General features: G+C 36.0%; 1 protein-coding gene across 1 annotated transcript in view; it reads right to left on the minus strand.

Annotated features, from left to right (window-relative positions):
* Positions 1 to 18,602, minus strand: part of CNBD1 (cyclic nucleotide binding domain containing 1) — a 387,744-nt gene that overhangs the window by 325,440 nt on the left and 43,702 nt on the right. The window contains 1 exon segment of the mRNA XM_027089778.1: positions 9,755 to 9,913. Within this exon segment, the coding sequence (XP_026945579.1) occupies positions 9,755 to 9,913 (159 nt within the window).

An 18,602-nucleotide genomic window follows, 5' to 3' on the forward strand; every position in this document is an offset into this window, starting at 1 on the left:
TGTTAGAAACAAACAATCTTTCCAAGATTTTCTAATAAGATATTACTTAAGCCTAGACTTATTTTTTAAATCTCTCCAAAATAGTTCTTCATGCCATGAGATAACAGCTTCTTGGGTATAAAGGCATTCTGTCCAAATGTATAATCCACAATTTCATACATATGTAACTAAGACATCTTACTTGATAAAGTTAGAACTAACTTTCAAGATGACTTTAATAGACTGTTAAATAATTACATTAGGAAGGCAAGAAATGTTTTTTATATGTCCAGACATTAAATTTTTAACAAAAATTTGCATCTTGTGATAATGTCAGCAATTGTCATAAGAAATATTTTAAAAGCATCATACTCTATTCTGTCATTAAATCTGTAATACATAACATGATAAAAACTCCCATTGGAGTTATCCATTCTGATCTCTCAATGCATGACGTGTGCTTTCTATTACACTTACAAATCTAATATAGTAAGAAAGCACTTATACCAAATACCTAGAAAATATTTCTATGACAAAAAGGATTCTAACTTGAAATGAACAAATGAATAGTCACCCAAGGCAATAAGTCTCAGCTTTAACATTCACATCTATGTTGAAATAACATATATCTTATGGACTGAATGTTTATGTCCTCCCAAAATTTATGTTAAAATCTCAAGCTCCAATGTGATGTGGTATTAGGAGGTGGAACATTTGGGAAATGATTAGGTCATGAAGGTAGAGCCCTTATGAATGGGATTAGTGGCTTCAATATTGTGATTTATAAGCAATATAGATTTGGTCATTCAGATGACCAAAAGCTATTTCTCATATATGTTTGGTCTTTGTTTGTAGTTTCTGGCTTACAACCCCCAAAACCCTTGGAGTTTTCTAAGTGTTGACAGTGACAAAAATGTCTCTTGATAGGTTAATAAAGTGACTTTTGGACTTCACCTGAGAAAGGGGGCTGGTTGCCAGGAGAACCAACCATATGATTAGAGGATTGTAATTTTCAGTCCTACCCTCCATCCCCAACCCCCAGCACCTCACCTCTCCACCCCACCCCGACCTCCAGGGAGGAAGAGGGCCATTGGCTATTGAATCACCAATAGCCAATGATTTAATCACTCTTGACTATGTAATGAAGCCTCTATGAAAAGCCAAGAGGACAGAGTTTGGAGAGCTTCCAGGTTGATAAACATGTGAAGATTTGGGGAGAATTGTGTGCTCCAAGAGGGCATGGAAGCTCCACATCCCTTCCCACATACCTTGTTCTATGGATGTCTTCCATCTGGCTGTTCCTGAGTTATATCCTTTTATAATCAACTAGTGAACTAGTAAGCAAATTGTTTCTCTGAGTTCTATGAGCTGCTCTAGCAAATTAATTGAACCCAAGGAAGGGACCATGGGAACCTGTGATTTATAGTCAACTTGTCAGAAGTACAGGTAACAATTTGGACTTGTGACTGGTATCTGAAGTCCAAGAAGGGAGTTGTGGGAACCTCTAATCTGTAGTAGGTCAGTCAGAAGCACAGGCTTTCAACTGGTGTCTGAAAGGGGAGGATGGGATGGAGAAAAGACAGTAGTTGTAGAACTGAACCCGAAAGCTGTGAAATCTGATGCTATCTCTGAGTAGGTAGCATCAAAATTGAGTTGAATTGCTTGTTGGTTCAGGGAACCCCCGTTTCACACATTGGAAAACGAGTGTGAGAAGAGACCCTGAGAGCTCTCACCACTTCTTCCATGTGAGGACAAAGCAAGAAGAGGGCCACCTATGACCCAGGAAGTGGGCCTTCACCACACAAGGAATCTGCAGATGCCTTGATCTTAGACTTCCCAGCCTCCAGAACTGACTGTGAGAAATAAATTTCTGTTATTTACGCCACTCAGTCTATTGTATTGTTTTTTATGGCAACCCAAATGGACTAAGATGCAGCTATACAGTGAAAAAAATTTTTTTACAAGAACTATGTAATTGAGCGCATTTGCTTATTTCCAAACAGTAGAAGAAAGATACAAAGATATAATTTTCTTAAACACTAGTTAATTTGTGACCAATTAGTAACTTCTGAAACTCCAGTACAAAAATATCACTGGCAGCTTTTATAAAAAAATTCTATCATGATATGGAAGATTCTTTGGGAAAGGGAAGATTGACTTGTACAAAGGGCCTATGATGGACCAAGTAATATTTGTGAGGCTTTACATTTTTAACTTCATTTAGGCTTCACAACAATGATCCTCTGAGGTTAATAATTGTGCCCATTTTATAGATTAGTGAATTATGTATCAAGAGGTAGAAATTTGCCCAAGGTCATACAACTAATAACTAGAGGAGCCCAGTTCAGAACACATTTCTTCCTGACTCCAAAGTCCAGGCATTTTGCAATACGTGCATCCCGAATGTAACTTTAACTCTGTCATTGGTGGGCCAAGACTCAGTGCCTTGCTCTTCTATACTGTAAATCTGTCAATGAGTTTTTAATCTCTGTCCTTGGCTAACTCATCTCCTTAACACAGATAGCTCTCTTTTTTTAGTTTCCATTATTATAAATGATCACTGTTTCTGTCAGAAATCTAAATTACTTTTAGCATTTACACAATTCGTTATTGTCTTACTTTCTCTTTTAGCTTCAAATAAAGACTTTCTTTTCTAGAGGAGAGGGCCTTTCCAATTTCACTTAGTTTATAACCTGATTCTGTATTTTTAACAGAATTAATAACCCGCAAAGTGTTTTTCTCTCAATAGCATGTAGACCTAAAACATAGTTTGAGATGACAATTCCTCATCTTATACGCCATTTCACTAGAAAACAGCACTGTAAGAACCATATTGCATTTGCATTTTAAAAAGCTTGAATCTAAAAAGCAAAAATCCTCATGTCCTTTTAGGGAGAAATTCCTCTGAGTCATTCCTGAGAAGTGGCTTTGCATCACTGCTCCACTGAAACATAAAGATCTTCAGATGCCTCATTCCCTCAAAGGAAACATCTTTAATTGGAGAAAAACCATTTGGGCCAAGTTTTCTCAGAAGATCTTAAACTGCTTTTCACCGCTCATTTATAAATTTGTCTCTTCTCCTACACTTTCTACAGCCCCCACAAATACATATGCACAACACTTTTCTTCCCAGAAATTAGCCATTTATAAAGAAACCAATTATTTTTACCAAAGAAATCCATAATTGTATTTTTAAAGCTGGTGGTGTTATAGGCAATGTAATCAAATATGAACATGTGAGAGCATTAGATGAATTGCCCAGCATTCTCTTTGTTGGTGGTCAAGTTGAGCAAGTAATCTAATATGCTTCCAGGAACATCAATTGAAAACTGTTCAGTTCGTCTTTTTTTTTTTTAAAAATCTTTATTGGAGTATAATGCTTTACAATGTTGTGTTAGTTTCTGCTGTAAAACAAAGTGAATCAGCTATACATATATCCCCATATCCCCTCCCTCTTGCATCTCCCTCCCACCCACCCTATCGCACCCCTCTAGGTGGTCACAAAGCACTGAGCTGATCTCCCTGTGCTATGCAGCTGCTTCCCACTAGCTATCTATTTTACATTTGGTAGTGTGTATATGTCAATGCTACACTCTCACTTCGTCCCAGCTTACCCTTCCTGCTTCCCGTGTCCTCAAGTCCATTCTGTATGTCTGTGTCTTTATTCCTATACTGCCCCTAGGTTCACCAGACCATTTTTTTTTTTTAGATTCCATATATGTATGTTAGCATACAGTATTTGTTTTTCTCTTTCTTTCTTAACTTTGTATGACAGATTCTAGTTCCCTCTACCTCACTACAAATAACTCAATTTCATTTCTTTTTATGGCTGAGTAATATTTCATTGTATATATGTGCCACATCTTTATCCATTCATCTGTCACTGGACACTTAGGTTGCTTCCATGTTCTGGCTATTGTAAATAAAGCTGCAATGAACATTGTAGTACATGACTCTTTTTGAATTATGGTTTTCTCAGGGTACATGCCCAGTAGTGGGATTGCTGGGTCATATGGTAGTTCTATTTTTACTTTTTAAGGAACCTCCATACCGTTCTCCATAGTGGTTGTATAAATTTACATTCCCACCAACAGTGCAAGAGGGTTCCCTTTTTTCCACACCCTCTCCAGCATTTTTTGTTTGTCAATTTTTTGATGATGGCCATTCTGACCCATGTGAGGTGATACCTCATTGTAGTTTTGATTTGCATTTCTTTAATGATTAGTGATGCTAAGCATCTTATCGAGTGTTTGTTGGCAATCTGTATATCTTCTTTGGAGAAATGTCTACTTAGATCTGCCGATTTTTTGATTGTGTTGTTTGTTTTTTTTTGATATTGAGCTGCATGAGCTGCTTGTATATTTTGGAGATTAATCCTTTGTCAGTTGCTTCATTTGCAAATATTTTCTCTCATTCTGAGAGTTGTCTTATGACACCGGGTATGGGCCTTACGCTCCAGCACCATCCATTATCAACTAGCTCATGTCTTTTTAAAAAAATAAATCAAATTCTACATGTCATATTGTACTCCCTAAAACAGAATTCAGGCCACAGTCATCTCTTGCCTAGACCAATTCCATATAGTCTTCTGACAGGTCATCCAAATCTCCTCCTGGGACCCACAATGGACTCTCCACACATGACCCATCACCATGTAAATCAAAACACATAATTCCCATTTTGTCTATCACACCAAGATTAAAAATGTACCACAGCCTACAAGACCCTAAGTAGTGATCTGGTTCAGCTACCTCTGAAGCCTCATTTCCACCAACTCTTCCCTTCATTTAGGCACTTTCATAACACTGGCCTCCCTTGCTAATTTTTTTCAATTTGCAAAGCACATTGCCATCCTGAGCTCTTGCACTTGTGTCTCCTCTGCCAGGAATTCACTTCTCCAAGATATTTGACTCACTATCTCTCTCATTTCATTAAATTATCTGACTTCTCTAATCATTTCCATCATGCCCTATACACCTATTCAGCACTAGTTTTTGTTTCTAATACTTATCACTAACATAATATATATGTGTTTATTATCTCTCTTACATTAGAACATAAGCTCCCCATAAAGGCAAAAATATTGCCTGTTCACCACTGCAGTCCCAATACCAAGGGTATGTTCAGAAACATGTGGGAATACAAAAGTATATATTGAATTCATTAATAAATGAAGAATAAAATCAAAATTATTTATAAATTAAAATTCCAAGCCATATATTAATTCATTGCTTTTAATATTGTTTATTCATGATCCATTTCCCCTCTTTCTGAAATACTTTCTCTTTTGAAATGCTATCTCTTACCAATTGAATATAACTTCAGTAAAATTGTAAATTATAATGTACAGCCCCCATCAGCATTTATTCAAGAGGTGAGTATTGAAAACAAACTACAACAATCTGACTCCCTATCCTTGAAACTAAAGTGTGAGCCTAATAACCCCCAATCAAAAATAGTTGTACCTGATTGAGTCCAATGTTGTACCAATGCTGGAGAGGGTGTGGAGAGAAGGGAACCCTCCTACATTGTTGGTGGGAATGTAAATTGGTACAGCCACTATGGAGAACGATATGGAGGTTTCTTAAAAAACTAAAACTAGAGCTACCATATGATGCTGTAATCCCACTCCTGGGCATATATTTGGAGAAAAACGTGGTTCGAAAGGATACATGCACCCCAGTGATCATTGCAGCACTGTTTATGATAGCCAAGACATGGAAGCAACCTAAATATCCAACAACAGAGGAATGGATAAAGAAGATGTGGTACATATACGCAATGGAATATTACTCAGCCATTGAAAAGAATGAAATAATGCTATTTGCAGCAATATAGATGGACCTAGAGATTGTCATACTGAGTGAAGTAAGTCAGACAAAGAGAAATATTGTATGATATGCCTTATATGTGGAATCTAAAAAGAAGTGATACAAATGAACTTATTTACAAAACAGAAACAGACTCACAGACTTAGAAAACAAAATTATGATTACCAGGGGGGAAGGATGGGGGTAAGGGATAGTCAGGGAATTTGGGATCGACATGTACACACTGCTACTTTTAAAATGGATAACCAACAAGGACCTACTATAGAGCACAGGGAACTCTGCTCAACGTTATGTGGCAGCCTGGATGGGAGGGGAGTTTGGGGGGAGAAAGCATACATGTTTATGTATGGCTGAATCCCTATGCTGTACACCTGAATCTATCAAAACATTGTTAATTGGCTATACTCCAATATAAAATAAAAAGTTTAAAAATAAAAAAAAGATATCCAGAGGTGCATATCATATCCAGCATCTAATACTTCTTCTCCATTTTGGGAGCTATCCAATATTCTTCCACAGGTTCCCCCTCTACCCCCTTCCTTTTTTTGGTTATTTGTTTTAATTAGCCAGAATCGGTTTCTGTTGTTTACAATCCAAAATTTAACTAACACATATGGTAAGCTTATATTCAATCTGACATACCTCAAAATACAAAATTTAACGGAAAGTTTCTCAATTCTCTTTTTTCTCTCTCTCATCTCTCCCTCCCATTGTCTGTTCTCCACACACACTTCCCTATTACAGTGTACTGTAGTTACTCAAACCCTTCCTCTATGGTGACATCCCCCATACGTGCCCTTTGCAACAATTTTAATGTTTCAACATCATTTATCCTTCCTCCCATCTAGCACTGTTTACTCAGAGTTGCTGAACTGAAGTATAAGTTAAGAAGTAATCGATATGATTAAGCCAAAATAATCAAGTTATCAATAATCGATATTCTTAATCTTGTCAAGCATATTTGTATTTCTTTAAAAAGAGGCTACTGTTACTCAAAATTAATTTGTTAAAATTTCAAGTAGGGGGACTTCCCTGGTGGTTCAGTGGCTAATACTCCACATTCCCAATGCAGGGGGCCCAGGTTCGATACCTGGTCAGAAAACTAGATCCCACATGCTGCTACTAAGAGTTTGCATGCTGCAACTAAAGATCCCTTGTGCCACAGCTAAGACCCAGTGCAGCCAAACAAATTTATTAATTAAATAAATACTTTAAAATATTTTTCAAGTAGGATGACAAAGTGAAGAATTTTAGAGAGTATAAGGTAGTTACTTTTTTAAATGTATTCAATGACATCACTCAAGTAGTCTGTGGATCTGATCATGGTTCATTTAAAGATAAACAGAGGGCTTACAGACAAGACAACTTATCCATCAGTTAAACAGATTTTAGTTGAACTACTTTTGTGTGAATACATAAAGCATACAGACCCATTACAAATGTGATTAACAGAGTCACAATGAGATTTATAATGTTACCAAATATGGCTAGCACACCCCAAGGGGACCCTCAGTCACCTCTCCCTGCATTTTGGGGGGGTGGAGGCAAAAGCAATGATTTGTTTCTAACCAATAGACTATGGCAAAGGTGATGGAATATGAAGCCTTTAGTTAAGTTGTATAAGACATCATCTTAGCAGAATGAGAGAGAGACAGAGACACAGACATAGAAAGAGAGACTCTCCATTGCTGGTTTTGAAGATTTAAGCTTCTATGTTGTGAGAAGGTCTGAGAGAGAATGATATGGCAAGGACCTGCGTGACTTCTAGGAGCTAAGAGGAGCCCTCAACTAGAGCCAGGAAGAAAGTAAAGCCCTCAGTCCTAGAACCAAAAGGAATTGAATTCTGCCAAGAACACGTGAGTTTGGAAGAGGACCTCATGCTCTGGAAAAGAATATAGTCTGGCAGATACCTTGATTGAAGTATTCTGAGACATGAACAGCTAAATTTTGTTCAGAGAAATAACAAATGTATGTTGTTTCAAGCCACTATATTTATGTAATTTGTTACACAGTAATAGTAAACAAATTCACTCATATACCAAGCAGACAAGAGGATAAAATTCATGTCTGTAGAACAGTCATAGATTGTGGATTTAGCACATTCATTGCTCTTTTACTTACTAGTTTATCATATCCACTTCAAAGCACTGATGTAAGGATTCAATCAGAAATCTTATGTGTAGATTTTAAGGCTTTGTGTGAATATTAAACATCTCATAAAAGTGAGTTTCCTCCTCATTTACTCTGCTATTTAACTCAGTGGGTGTCACAGCCCCACTCATTGACAGCAGTCAAAACCCTCATTCTGAAGAGTCACATTTGGATAATTCTGAGCCACTGAAAGTGGAAGCTTGCAGTACTTCAGGATCTCCTCTGCCCACCCACCCACCCATTGTGTCACATGTGAGTGAGAAGTGGGTTCTGGAGATTACCACTGTCCCAGCATCTATTGTTACAGTATTTGGAGACTGGTTGTTATATGGACTCCACTGAGGTCCACATCAGGATGTAGCAGTAGCTTCTTTGTTCATTCTCCCTTGTGTTTAGATAACCTTCTACCATGACCCCTTTTCACTTCAGTCCATTGCTCACATGGTGCTTGGCTCTCACCCATTTCTTGTTTCCATCCTGACTTGAATGTAGATTTACTTCCTAGTATTTTGACACCTTGCTGGAGAACCATAGCCACTTGTGTTCCTCCTGCATCTAAGATAAGAACTTTTTGTTATCCAGAAACTGCTACCTTTTAATTTTCAGAAAGATGAGGATTGAAAATCCATTGAAAATTCTGCAGCCCAGCACAATCTGAAATCAGCAGTGAGTGATTCATGGGTTTCTAGACACTTAAAATTTTTAATCCAGTACATTTTTTATTCAACATTATGGTTGACATTTCATTAAGAATGAAAATTGCTGTAGCATCATATAGCTCCAATAACTTTTAGTGCTGTAGTGATTTTTCTAACAAGTATATTTTTTAACACATTCACTGAACACATTCTAGTTAAATTTGCTATTTTTTACAGCTTACCAGTTTAACTGTACCCCTGTATGGCAGATGGTTATGATGTCCCTCTCTACAATTCCCTCACACATGCTTTCCTATAAAGTAACTAGTCTTTGCTGTGTTTATTTATTGTCATTCTTATAAGTAAAAGCATCAGAAATCTGACCATTCTCAAAGTTCCTGGAAGCTCTGACCATATTTTCTCAAACTTGCCATTAAAATTGAAGAAAAGTACTTATGGCATAGAATTCATAGTGTATTTCTCTAAACATAAATACCAGATTTTTCATTTCTCATCCACCCTACTGGTCTTTTAGCCTCATTTCTAGTATGATACTTTTACTTCTGGCTTTGTTTCTATTGTCAATCTCAATTCCAGTATCCAACACTGTACCATGGTTTCCTTTCAACTTTAGTTGTATTCACAAATCCAACACCATCTCTAATAACCAGCCTCCACCCAGATTTAATCCCCCTTTTCTCCATCTTCATCTCCTTCAGACAGTTGTACCCCAGTCACAGCACAAAGCACTCCAGAAAATTAAAGAGAATATGAGGTAAATTTATTTAAAGGCTCTTTGTTGGGGAAGACAGTTTAAATTTGTGAAGGACTGCCTAACCATAAGTTAGTGAAATCTTAAACATAATTTTGGTTTAGCATAATCAGTAAATAACAACTATTTTGCTTGCAACTTAAAATTAAAATGATGTGCCACAATTGGATATAGTACCAACATATCTATTCTATGCCATGAAGACTGAATTGATGAAAATTGCACTCATCTAGAATCAGTCTCCAGTATTTCCAGCTCTCCTGAATCAATCATTAGTGCTAGTTTGTAAATAAAGTACACTTAGCTGCAAACAACTAACTTTTAAAAAAATCTATTCAAAAGAATTACTCAACTACAAGAATTAATATATTTAAAATACTTACAATTTCTTTAAGATAGCCATGAATTCTACTAACTTCTCTTCAGATGTTTTTGGTCCATATAAAGTATGGCCACCACGTGCTTTTTTAACATGGATAGATATGTTGTGAGAATCATCAGGTTGTTGGGGTTTACTTTCTGCTGTGCCTTCAGCAGGTTTTCTAAACAAGGAAGCATAATATTTTATGGTGTTGTGTTTTGTATAAAAATTGCTGACATGACTTTTTACTGTCAAGAGTAGAAATGCACTGTTCTGAAGTAATTTGGCATTTTAATAATATATTCTTTCTCAATGCTTGTTTTTTTCCCAGTCATTAATAATGCAATTAAACACATATATAAAATATTTTCTGGGGCTTCCCTGGTGGTGCAGTGGTTGAGAGTCCGCCTGCCAATGCAGGGGACATGGGTTCGTGCCCCAGTCCAGGAAGATCCCACATGCCGCGGAGCGGCTAGGGCCGTGAGCCACGGCCGCTGAGCCTGCACGTCCGGAGCCTGTGCTCCGCGACGGGAGAGGCCACAACAGTGAGAGGCCCGCGTACCGCAAAAAAAGAAAAAAAAAGAAAAAAAATATTTTCTATGTACAGAATTTGGTTATAGGTATTATATAACAGTCCCAAGTGATTGAAACATCTTCCATAATAAATTAGGTGCATATATTTAGGGAAATATTTCAAGTCAATGGTCACCCTTCTTTTACACTCTTACAGTTGTTTCTCAGTGTTTTGTGGGTTTTTTGTTTTTTGTTTTTTTTTCGGTATGCGTGCCATCTCACTGTTGTGGCCTCTCCCGTCGCGGAGCTCAGGCTCCGGACGCGCAGGCTCAGCGGCCATGGCTCACGGGCCCAGCCGCTCCGCGGCATGTGGGATCTTCCCGGACCGGGCTACGAACCCGTGTCCCCTGCATCGGCAGGCGGACTCTCAACCACTGTGCCACCAAGAGAAGCCCCGGTTTTTTGGGGGTTTTTTTGACACCAATGATAAAAGTAATTTTTTTTAACTTTTGTTTCCAACTGGTAAGTTATGAATGTCTTGGAAGCAGTCACCATACTTCATTCTTGTGCTATAGTATATTACACAACTAAGTCCCTAAGAGATGTGTGAATGAATAGCCATTTCCCATTTATCCTTCCAGCTCAGAGCTTTCCTATTAAGAGGTCACTAAAAACCTAAGGAAAAGCAATCTAACAAATGTTGTCCATCCTTAAGAAAAAAAATAGTGGAGGAGATGCTAAAAATCCAAATGATCATAGATTAGTCACCTTTAATTAATACATGAAAAGATTTTTTTAAGTTAAATATAAGATAAACATGATGTGGAATAACAATAACAATCATCACATTAACATCTACCTGAGTCCTTTTAAAAGTGCTGACTACTATATTAAACATTATATACATATATCTCATTAACATTAACTAAGTGAAATAAACAATATGATCCTCAATTTAATAAGATGAGGAAATTGCAGCTTAAAGAGTTTATATAATTTGTCTAACCACTCTTATCCACTTTCCAGTAGAGCTGGAAAGAGTTTTTTGCAATCTAAAGTTCACAGAATATTAAAACTTAATAGCAAAACTTACTTATCTGATATATACAGAAGCAAAGATACTTTAGCATAACTTACAAAGATAAAATTAAGAGCCAAAATCCATTTCCCCTTACACCACTTTCACAGAAGCTCAGCCATTCTATCCATAGAGACGTAGGACACTATTTAAAACTCTATTCCCAGTTATGTCTATAAATAGTAAGTACAGTAAAGCTCAGCAGTGGTTAAGATTCAGATATAAAGCAATTGGCTGCTTTCCTCCACCCAGCTCTGATTCTCAAATGAAATGGAATAGAGTTCTTTTCTTCTAGAGGAGAGAGGTCTGTGGACTGGAGGGCAAGGTAGAGGTAGATATGGTAAACTTTGTGAGGGAAATTTAGAAAGTGAGTCCCCATGGACCCAGTATTCTTCTGGCTCAAGTTCATCATATTTGCCCAAGGCAAGAGATTCCTGGCATTCCTGCTTTTACATTGAAAATCACAAGGCAGCCAAAGGATTCAGAATAGTCCCCATTGATATTTAAGATATTTGAAGCCAAGCAGGTGATACCAAACCACCAAAAGCAACAGCAGGAAATAGATGGTCATATATATTAATTAATTAACTGATTGATTAAGCTGTGTCCTATGCTCTTTGGTAAATGGTAGAAAATAATCCTCATCATTATATTTATATACTAAAACTAGCAACAATTCAATATATACAATCTAAAATTTTCAGTCATATAAAATTCAAAATCATTTTATGAGGGATTAATAAATGTGTAAGTTGCCAAGGCAAGTGGGAGTATAGGAGGTTGTGGACATGATTCACATCTTTTCTGGAGCTATGTTTGTAATCTCAGACTTCTCTACGTTTCTGTGTTTCACAATTACCTGTACCTTTAAATTTTTAGTGAAATTTTATACTGGGTAAAATCTCTGATTCTCATAAGTCTAATTTGATAACTGAATCCTTTGTGTTATTCTCAGACCTCTAAAGATTTTTTTCTTTCATACAAGTCCTACTTGTTACATGATAAGATTGTTCCAAGATATGTAATATTTGCACTATTACGTTACTTGTATATATGTAATAATATTTCTGTAACCGATATGTTTAGGATTTTTAAAATAAAATTCAGTTTTATTGATCATTGTGGTAGCATAAACTATTTTTCTCTTTTCCTCAGTAATCAGCTACTTTAATAAGCTCTTTTTTTTTTCAGTTGACCATCTTAAGGATTTTTTGGGTGGTAGATAAAAAGCTGTAGATGAAAATAAATGGAAAGAAATTTATTGCTTTAAATGCATATAGTTTTTAAGAAAAAATAGTTGACAATCTATGAGCTAAGGATCTATCTCAAAAAGTGAAAAAAGAAGAGCAACTTAACCCAAAATAAGTAGAAGTATATAAGTATATAATAAAATTGGAACAAACATATCTAATAATCTTGGCAAACCATTAGTCAAGTACAAAAAGAGAGAAGGCAGGAATAAATAATATCAGGAATGAAAAAGGAGACCTCATCACAGATCCCACAGAATAAAAGATTATACTATGAAAAATTTAGATGAAAGGAAAAAATAACTATGAAAGTACAAATTAACAAACTGACACAAGAAGAAATAGAATATTTGAATTTTTCTAGATATTTTAAAGAATATAACTATTAAATAAGAATCTCCTCACAAAGAAACTCACAGCCAAAGTGGCCTTACTGATAAATTCTACAAACTCTTAATAAATAAATAAAACCAAACACTTCAAGAAAATAGAAAAGTCATATATACTTTCTGTCTAGTTTTATGACATCAACATAGTCTTGATATCAACATCTGGCAAGGATTTTACAAGAAACAAAAATTATAAGCCAATAACATGATGCAAAAATCTGGAACAAAATATTAACAAACTGAATCCAGTGATAATTTTAAAAGATAATATAGCATAGCTTAGTTGAGGTTACACCAGGAATACTATTCCAGAAATGTTATTCAACACATTAACAGTACACAGGAGAAAAAATCATTAATAACTAAATAATATTTAATATGATACAATATTCATTTGTAATCAAAATCTTAGCAAACTGAACACAAGTGAATTTTCTTAATATGACAAAAGTATTTGCAAAAACTACAGTATTTAGAGTGAAATATTAAAACTTTGCCTCTGGAATCAAAAACAAAATGTGCATACTGTTCTAACCTATTTAATACTATAGTGGAAGTCCTGGGCATTAAAATTAATATAACTAAAAGTATAAGAATTGGAAAGGTCAAGTAAAGGTATTATTTTTTCAGATGACAAATTATATACATGGAAAATCCAAATGAATCTACAGATACTAGAATCAATAAGAGAATTCAGTAAAGATGCTGAGTAAAAGTTTAATATACAAAACATCTATTGTATTTCTGTCTTTATGTTCCTTAATATCTAATGCAGGAAGGCACTAATAGAATAATCAGTCTTGTAAATGTGCTATTGAAAGATGTCAAAAGTGATATGAAGAATTTATACACATTGTGAAAACAACCATAGGGTGCTTATCAGAGTGTAAAAGCTGAGACATATAAGATGACAAAACGTTAGACAAAAAATATTCCAGTAAGAAGCTAAAAGGAATTTTTCTGGAGAAGAAACTTCTAAAAATGCTAAATTTTACTCAAAAATATTTTTACCCTGCCATATAGGCATAGCCGCTGTTCAACAGATAAATATTCTCTATTAATCTATTCATACTTTTTTGGCATCACCATGTCCAATTATTTGTGAATTAATTTTTACTCCAAGTAAATGATATGGGTGCATGAAATTATTTATAGTATTGGATAGATACCATAGAACGCTAGTAATTTTGTAACTCTATTCCTTTCTCTGCTATCGACTTTTAACTATTTTTGGCATTGTTTTGCATGTAAGCATGAACCAAGACAATGGCATCAAACTAATAGCATCTAATTCCTCATTGCCACACATTTGCAGTTTTAAAAAAACAGAAAAATAGTAATTTTGCTTAATCCTAACCCTTTGACCCTTGAGTACACTTCTTTGTGATACTTTGCGTGACAAAATGAGAATTGCAGATAAAGTATTTTTGTGGCATTCTAAAGAAATTTTTGTCTCAAGTAAAAGTGCTTCTACTACTGAGTTGCAAGCTGAATTATCCACTTTCTTCATTGTGCTGTATAGTTACTTGAAAGAACAACCAACCAGCTACAATAATTGACTTGGATATTTAGGATTTATTTTTTCAAAAATGAGTGAAGTGGGATTGTCAATTCAAGGAAGATACAGCATTTGTTGCCAATGATAAAATGCAAGCTTTCAAGTGAAAATCAGAATTTTGGAAAACTTGTATTTACCTCTCTCTGTAAGTTTGACAGCTTCCCAGTACATAAAGGCTTTTCTGATGAGATCAGTTGTGATATTAACAATATCACAATTGTGTTTTTTTCTAATATTACATAAAGAAACATGTCTACATTTGCAAGATCTGCATAGTTCAATGGACCAATGTTTTCCAAATGACCAATGTATGTATTACAAAATCATACATTGGTGAAAGAGCCATTCATAGTGCAAAATATAGTTTTTATAGATAGCAATTTTTTTTTTGTTTGTTTTGTTTTGTTTTTTTGCGGTACACGGGCTTCTCACTGTTGTGGCCTCTCCCATTGCGGAGCACAGGCTCCGGACGCGCAGGCTCAGCGGTCACGGCTCACGGGCCTAGCCGCTCTGTGGCATGTGAGATCTTCGCGGACCGGGGCACGAACCCGTGTCCCCTGCATCGGCAGGCAGACTCTCAACCACCGCGCCACCAGGGAAGCCCAAGAGCAATGTTTTTTAATTGGCTGTATTCTAGATTTTTTTTTTAAATGCCTCAGTAAATTCATAGCGATTAGCACCAGCACTAAGGAAAATAAAGTAAAATTTTGCATGCATTATCTCATCCATTCCTCCAACATCACTCTAAAGTATGTATTATTGTCCCCATTTTTAGATGAAGAGACTAAGATTCAAAGTTTAAGGTAATTTTCTTAAAGTACCATAATTGCCAAATTGCAGAACTGAAGTTCAAACACAGATCTGATTAGTCCAGAGGCCATCACAAAACTTTATTCTCCATATATCCTTGCATCAGAGCTCTTACAAGCTTTTTTATCATTCTTCAAAATCCTTCTTTAGCCCCCTCCACCACTTTTTGTAAATGCATATAAATTTTACTAAGTAGTAGTTAGAGCCAGATTAATATATGTACTCTTTCTTAAGATATTTTCTGTAGGATTCTTCAATCACTTTTTCAAGAAACTGAAGTCATCCTGACTTAAAAATAAAAATTAAATTCAGTCACTTCAAGTACACTAAGTTAACTCTATCTGTTGATTTTAGCCTAATTATCATTAATGCCAAACCAGGGAAATAACAATAGGTAAATCTCCACCCCCAGGATGAAAGCTGGTGAATTGCAGACTTTGTTCCGTGCTGAGCAAGAGTGCTGACTTTGTCCCACACATTGCCAACATACCCAAAGTTAAAATTGAGGAGAGTTGAAGGTAAGTTCCATTTTAAACTCTTGACAGTCAACATTGGAATCCTGTCATCTCTTATAATATAAGAAAGAATATTTTAAGGTTAGAGAGAGGTAAGCAATATGTCCCTGGTTTCTACTAAATTAATGTCCTTGACAAACTCAAAGTCTTCTTTTTCATTTCCAAAGAGCAATAGAAAATCCACAGTTAAAAACGAACAGTTGGACTTACATGTACTCTACAGAATAAAGGAGCAATACATTTTCCTGAATATATGACAAGCTATACAAATATGCAAGAAAGTTAAGTTGTTTGGAGATTATTTCACAGATTTACCTCCTAAGGATTGATTGAAATCGAGCCCCAAATCAAAAACTTGGGATATCTAAAGACAACTTTTAATATAGCAGTATATTAACATACATTTACAAAATAATGATCAAATACCATGTTCTGCCTTTTCTTATAACCTAAATTCCCTCCAGTCACAATTCAATTCAGCGAACGCTTCTTGAACACCCAGCCCAAGCAGAGTTCACTGTGTTCATTATCTCAGCTCCCAGGTATGAATCATTTCCATTTTTCCATTTAATCACCCTACTTTTTCCACCCACAGAACATTGCTGAATTGGTCACACACTTGGATGATTACAAATCTACGTTATCTAATTTTAACTGATCTTTGATTTTGCTCAGCATTCTTAAATTAGCTCTTTGTCAAGCTCTCATGCAGTCACCTCAATGGCTTTCATCTAGTTCCTTTTCCAGCCCCATTTCCACATTCTATAGACAGCCTTTCTTTCAGTACTAATGCTCTCTACCTAACCTCTATATAGGAATTAATGATTATTATTGACTGTTGAGAAATAATGATAAACCCCATTCCAGTTATTCAGCTGTAGTGTCACTCAAGCTGAACCTAATTTTGATTGATTGATGATTGATTGATTTGTCTTTGCCAATATTTTGTTTAACACAGGTTTACTGCAGGAATTATAATAATTTCACAAGCCAATAGCATACAGGATAATGTCACTTTTTCTTTTTTTTTTTAAGTTGAGGCTTTAAAAAAAAAATTATTTATTTTGGCTGCACCAGGTCTTAATTGCGGCATGCAGGATCTTTTTTTTCAGTTGTGGCATGTGGGATCTAGTTCCCTGACCAAGGATCAAACTCAGACCCCCTGCACTGGGAGCACGGAGTCTTAGCCACTGGACCACCATGGAAGTCCCAGAATAATGTCTCTTAAGAAGCCAATAAATAAATAATCTCCAAACTAATGACAAATTTTTTAAAAAGTCCAAATTTAGGAGAGGTGTACCTTTTTAACAGTTTGTTCCCAGGAGAGTTGGCTTAGTAAACCACAAGCTGAAGGCACAAAAGCAAAAGTCAAATGTTGTTGTTGGAGCGCACTGCTAGGGAATGAAGACTCAAGTGTTGACCGGCTAAATGATCTTGGTGGGGCTGCTGCACTGTTTTCACCGTTGCTGGTAAAAGGTCTTACCCTGACAGGAAGCTAATGCCACAAGGTCTTCAGAGACCTATTCTGATGAGCAGAGTTGCCTTGCTGAGGCCAAACATTCTCAGATAGTCCTCACGATTCTGGGTATTTATAGTCTAAATGTCCCCTCACCATAGTTGCTTATTCATTTGTTCTAATTGATCAGCCCCTGGTGGTGCTCCTCAGCAGCTGAGCTACAGAGTGCTTCAGCAGCAGCCTCAGATGTCCATGATGCTCTCCTGATGCAACACCTTCACTCTTATAGAAAAACAGCTTTCCTTATAAAAACAATTTCATTCTTAGATCAACTTTGATTTATTGAAGAGAAGAATTAAATGCAGAGAAAATGTGGCCTGTGAATTTTCAGAATTTCTCTTTTGATTTTATATTAATCTCCTCAAGTAAGTCTTAACCACATAGGGCTAATCTAAGTAATGAATGGAACCCCTAATGTGGGGAAATGGAAGGACCAATTTAGAGACAGGGAGGCAAATTTCCTGCCAACAATGTTATACAACCTGGAAGAAACTCCAAACTTTCAACCATATCCTTCTGAACCATAAAACTGACTCTCTTTGAATCAAAGATGGCTTCTCTCCCTTAGTTGCATATGGTCTTTGATGAATAGGATTTATAAGACATCACCATCTACATTACTTCTTCAGCTGAACTCATAATTTCACCATGTCCACTACCTAACTCTTAACTGATGGTATCACATTTTTCCATTATTGGGATATTAGTCGGTAATTCCATGCAATACAGATGGTATCAGCAGGGATCTACTGGCCCCTTAAAATCTAAATAAATTCCCATGAAAATTCATGCAAGTAGAAAGCTCTTCCTAAAATTTCAGCTATTTCCTAGGAGATTACATTCTGATGTTACCTCTGCCACTGTGCTTCTTCCTTAAATACTCTCTTTATTCCATGTCTTGTTTATGTAGAAGTAAAACCAACCTTTCTTATATCTCCTCAACAAAACTAAATTAAATTAAACCAAGTACTTAGAGCATTTGTAAGCATAGTAGAGTTCATTAAATGCTGGGGTTATCTTAGGTGTTTGTATCATATATGATGCAGGTACTTGAAATCCATTAATAGATCTTTCTTTTCTTAAATGTCCTTACCCCCATGTCCAGGACCAGTGGGTTCTCCTCACTCAGTGCACACCTTCCTTCAATTATTTCCTGGCTATTCTTGCTTCTTTTCTACCCCATTTTTGTCTGCCTTTCCTCACTCCTGGCTTGCTCCACAACTCCAAATTAGAATGCCTCT

Source organism: Aethalodelphis obliquidens, unplaced genomic scaffold (assembly GCF_003676395.1).
Source record: "Aethalodelphis obliquidens isolate GAN/ISIS:26980383/991018 unplaced genomic scaffold, ASM367639v1 scaffold68, whole genome shotgun sequence".
Classification (NCBI taxonomy): Eukaryota; Metazoa; Chordata; class Mammalia; order Artiodactyla; family Delphinidae; genus Aethalodelphis; species Aethalodelphis obliquidens.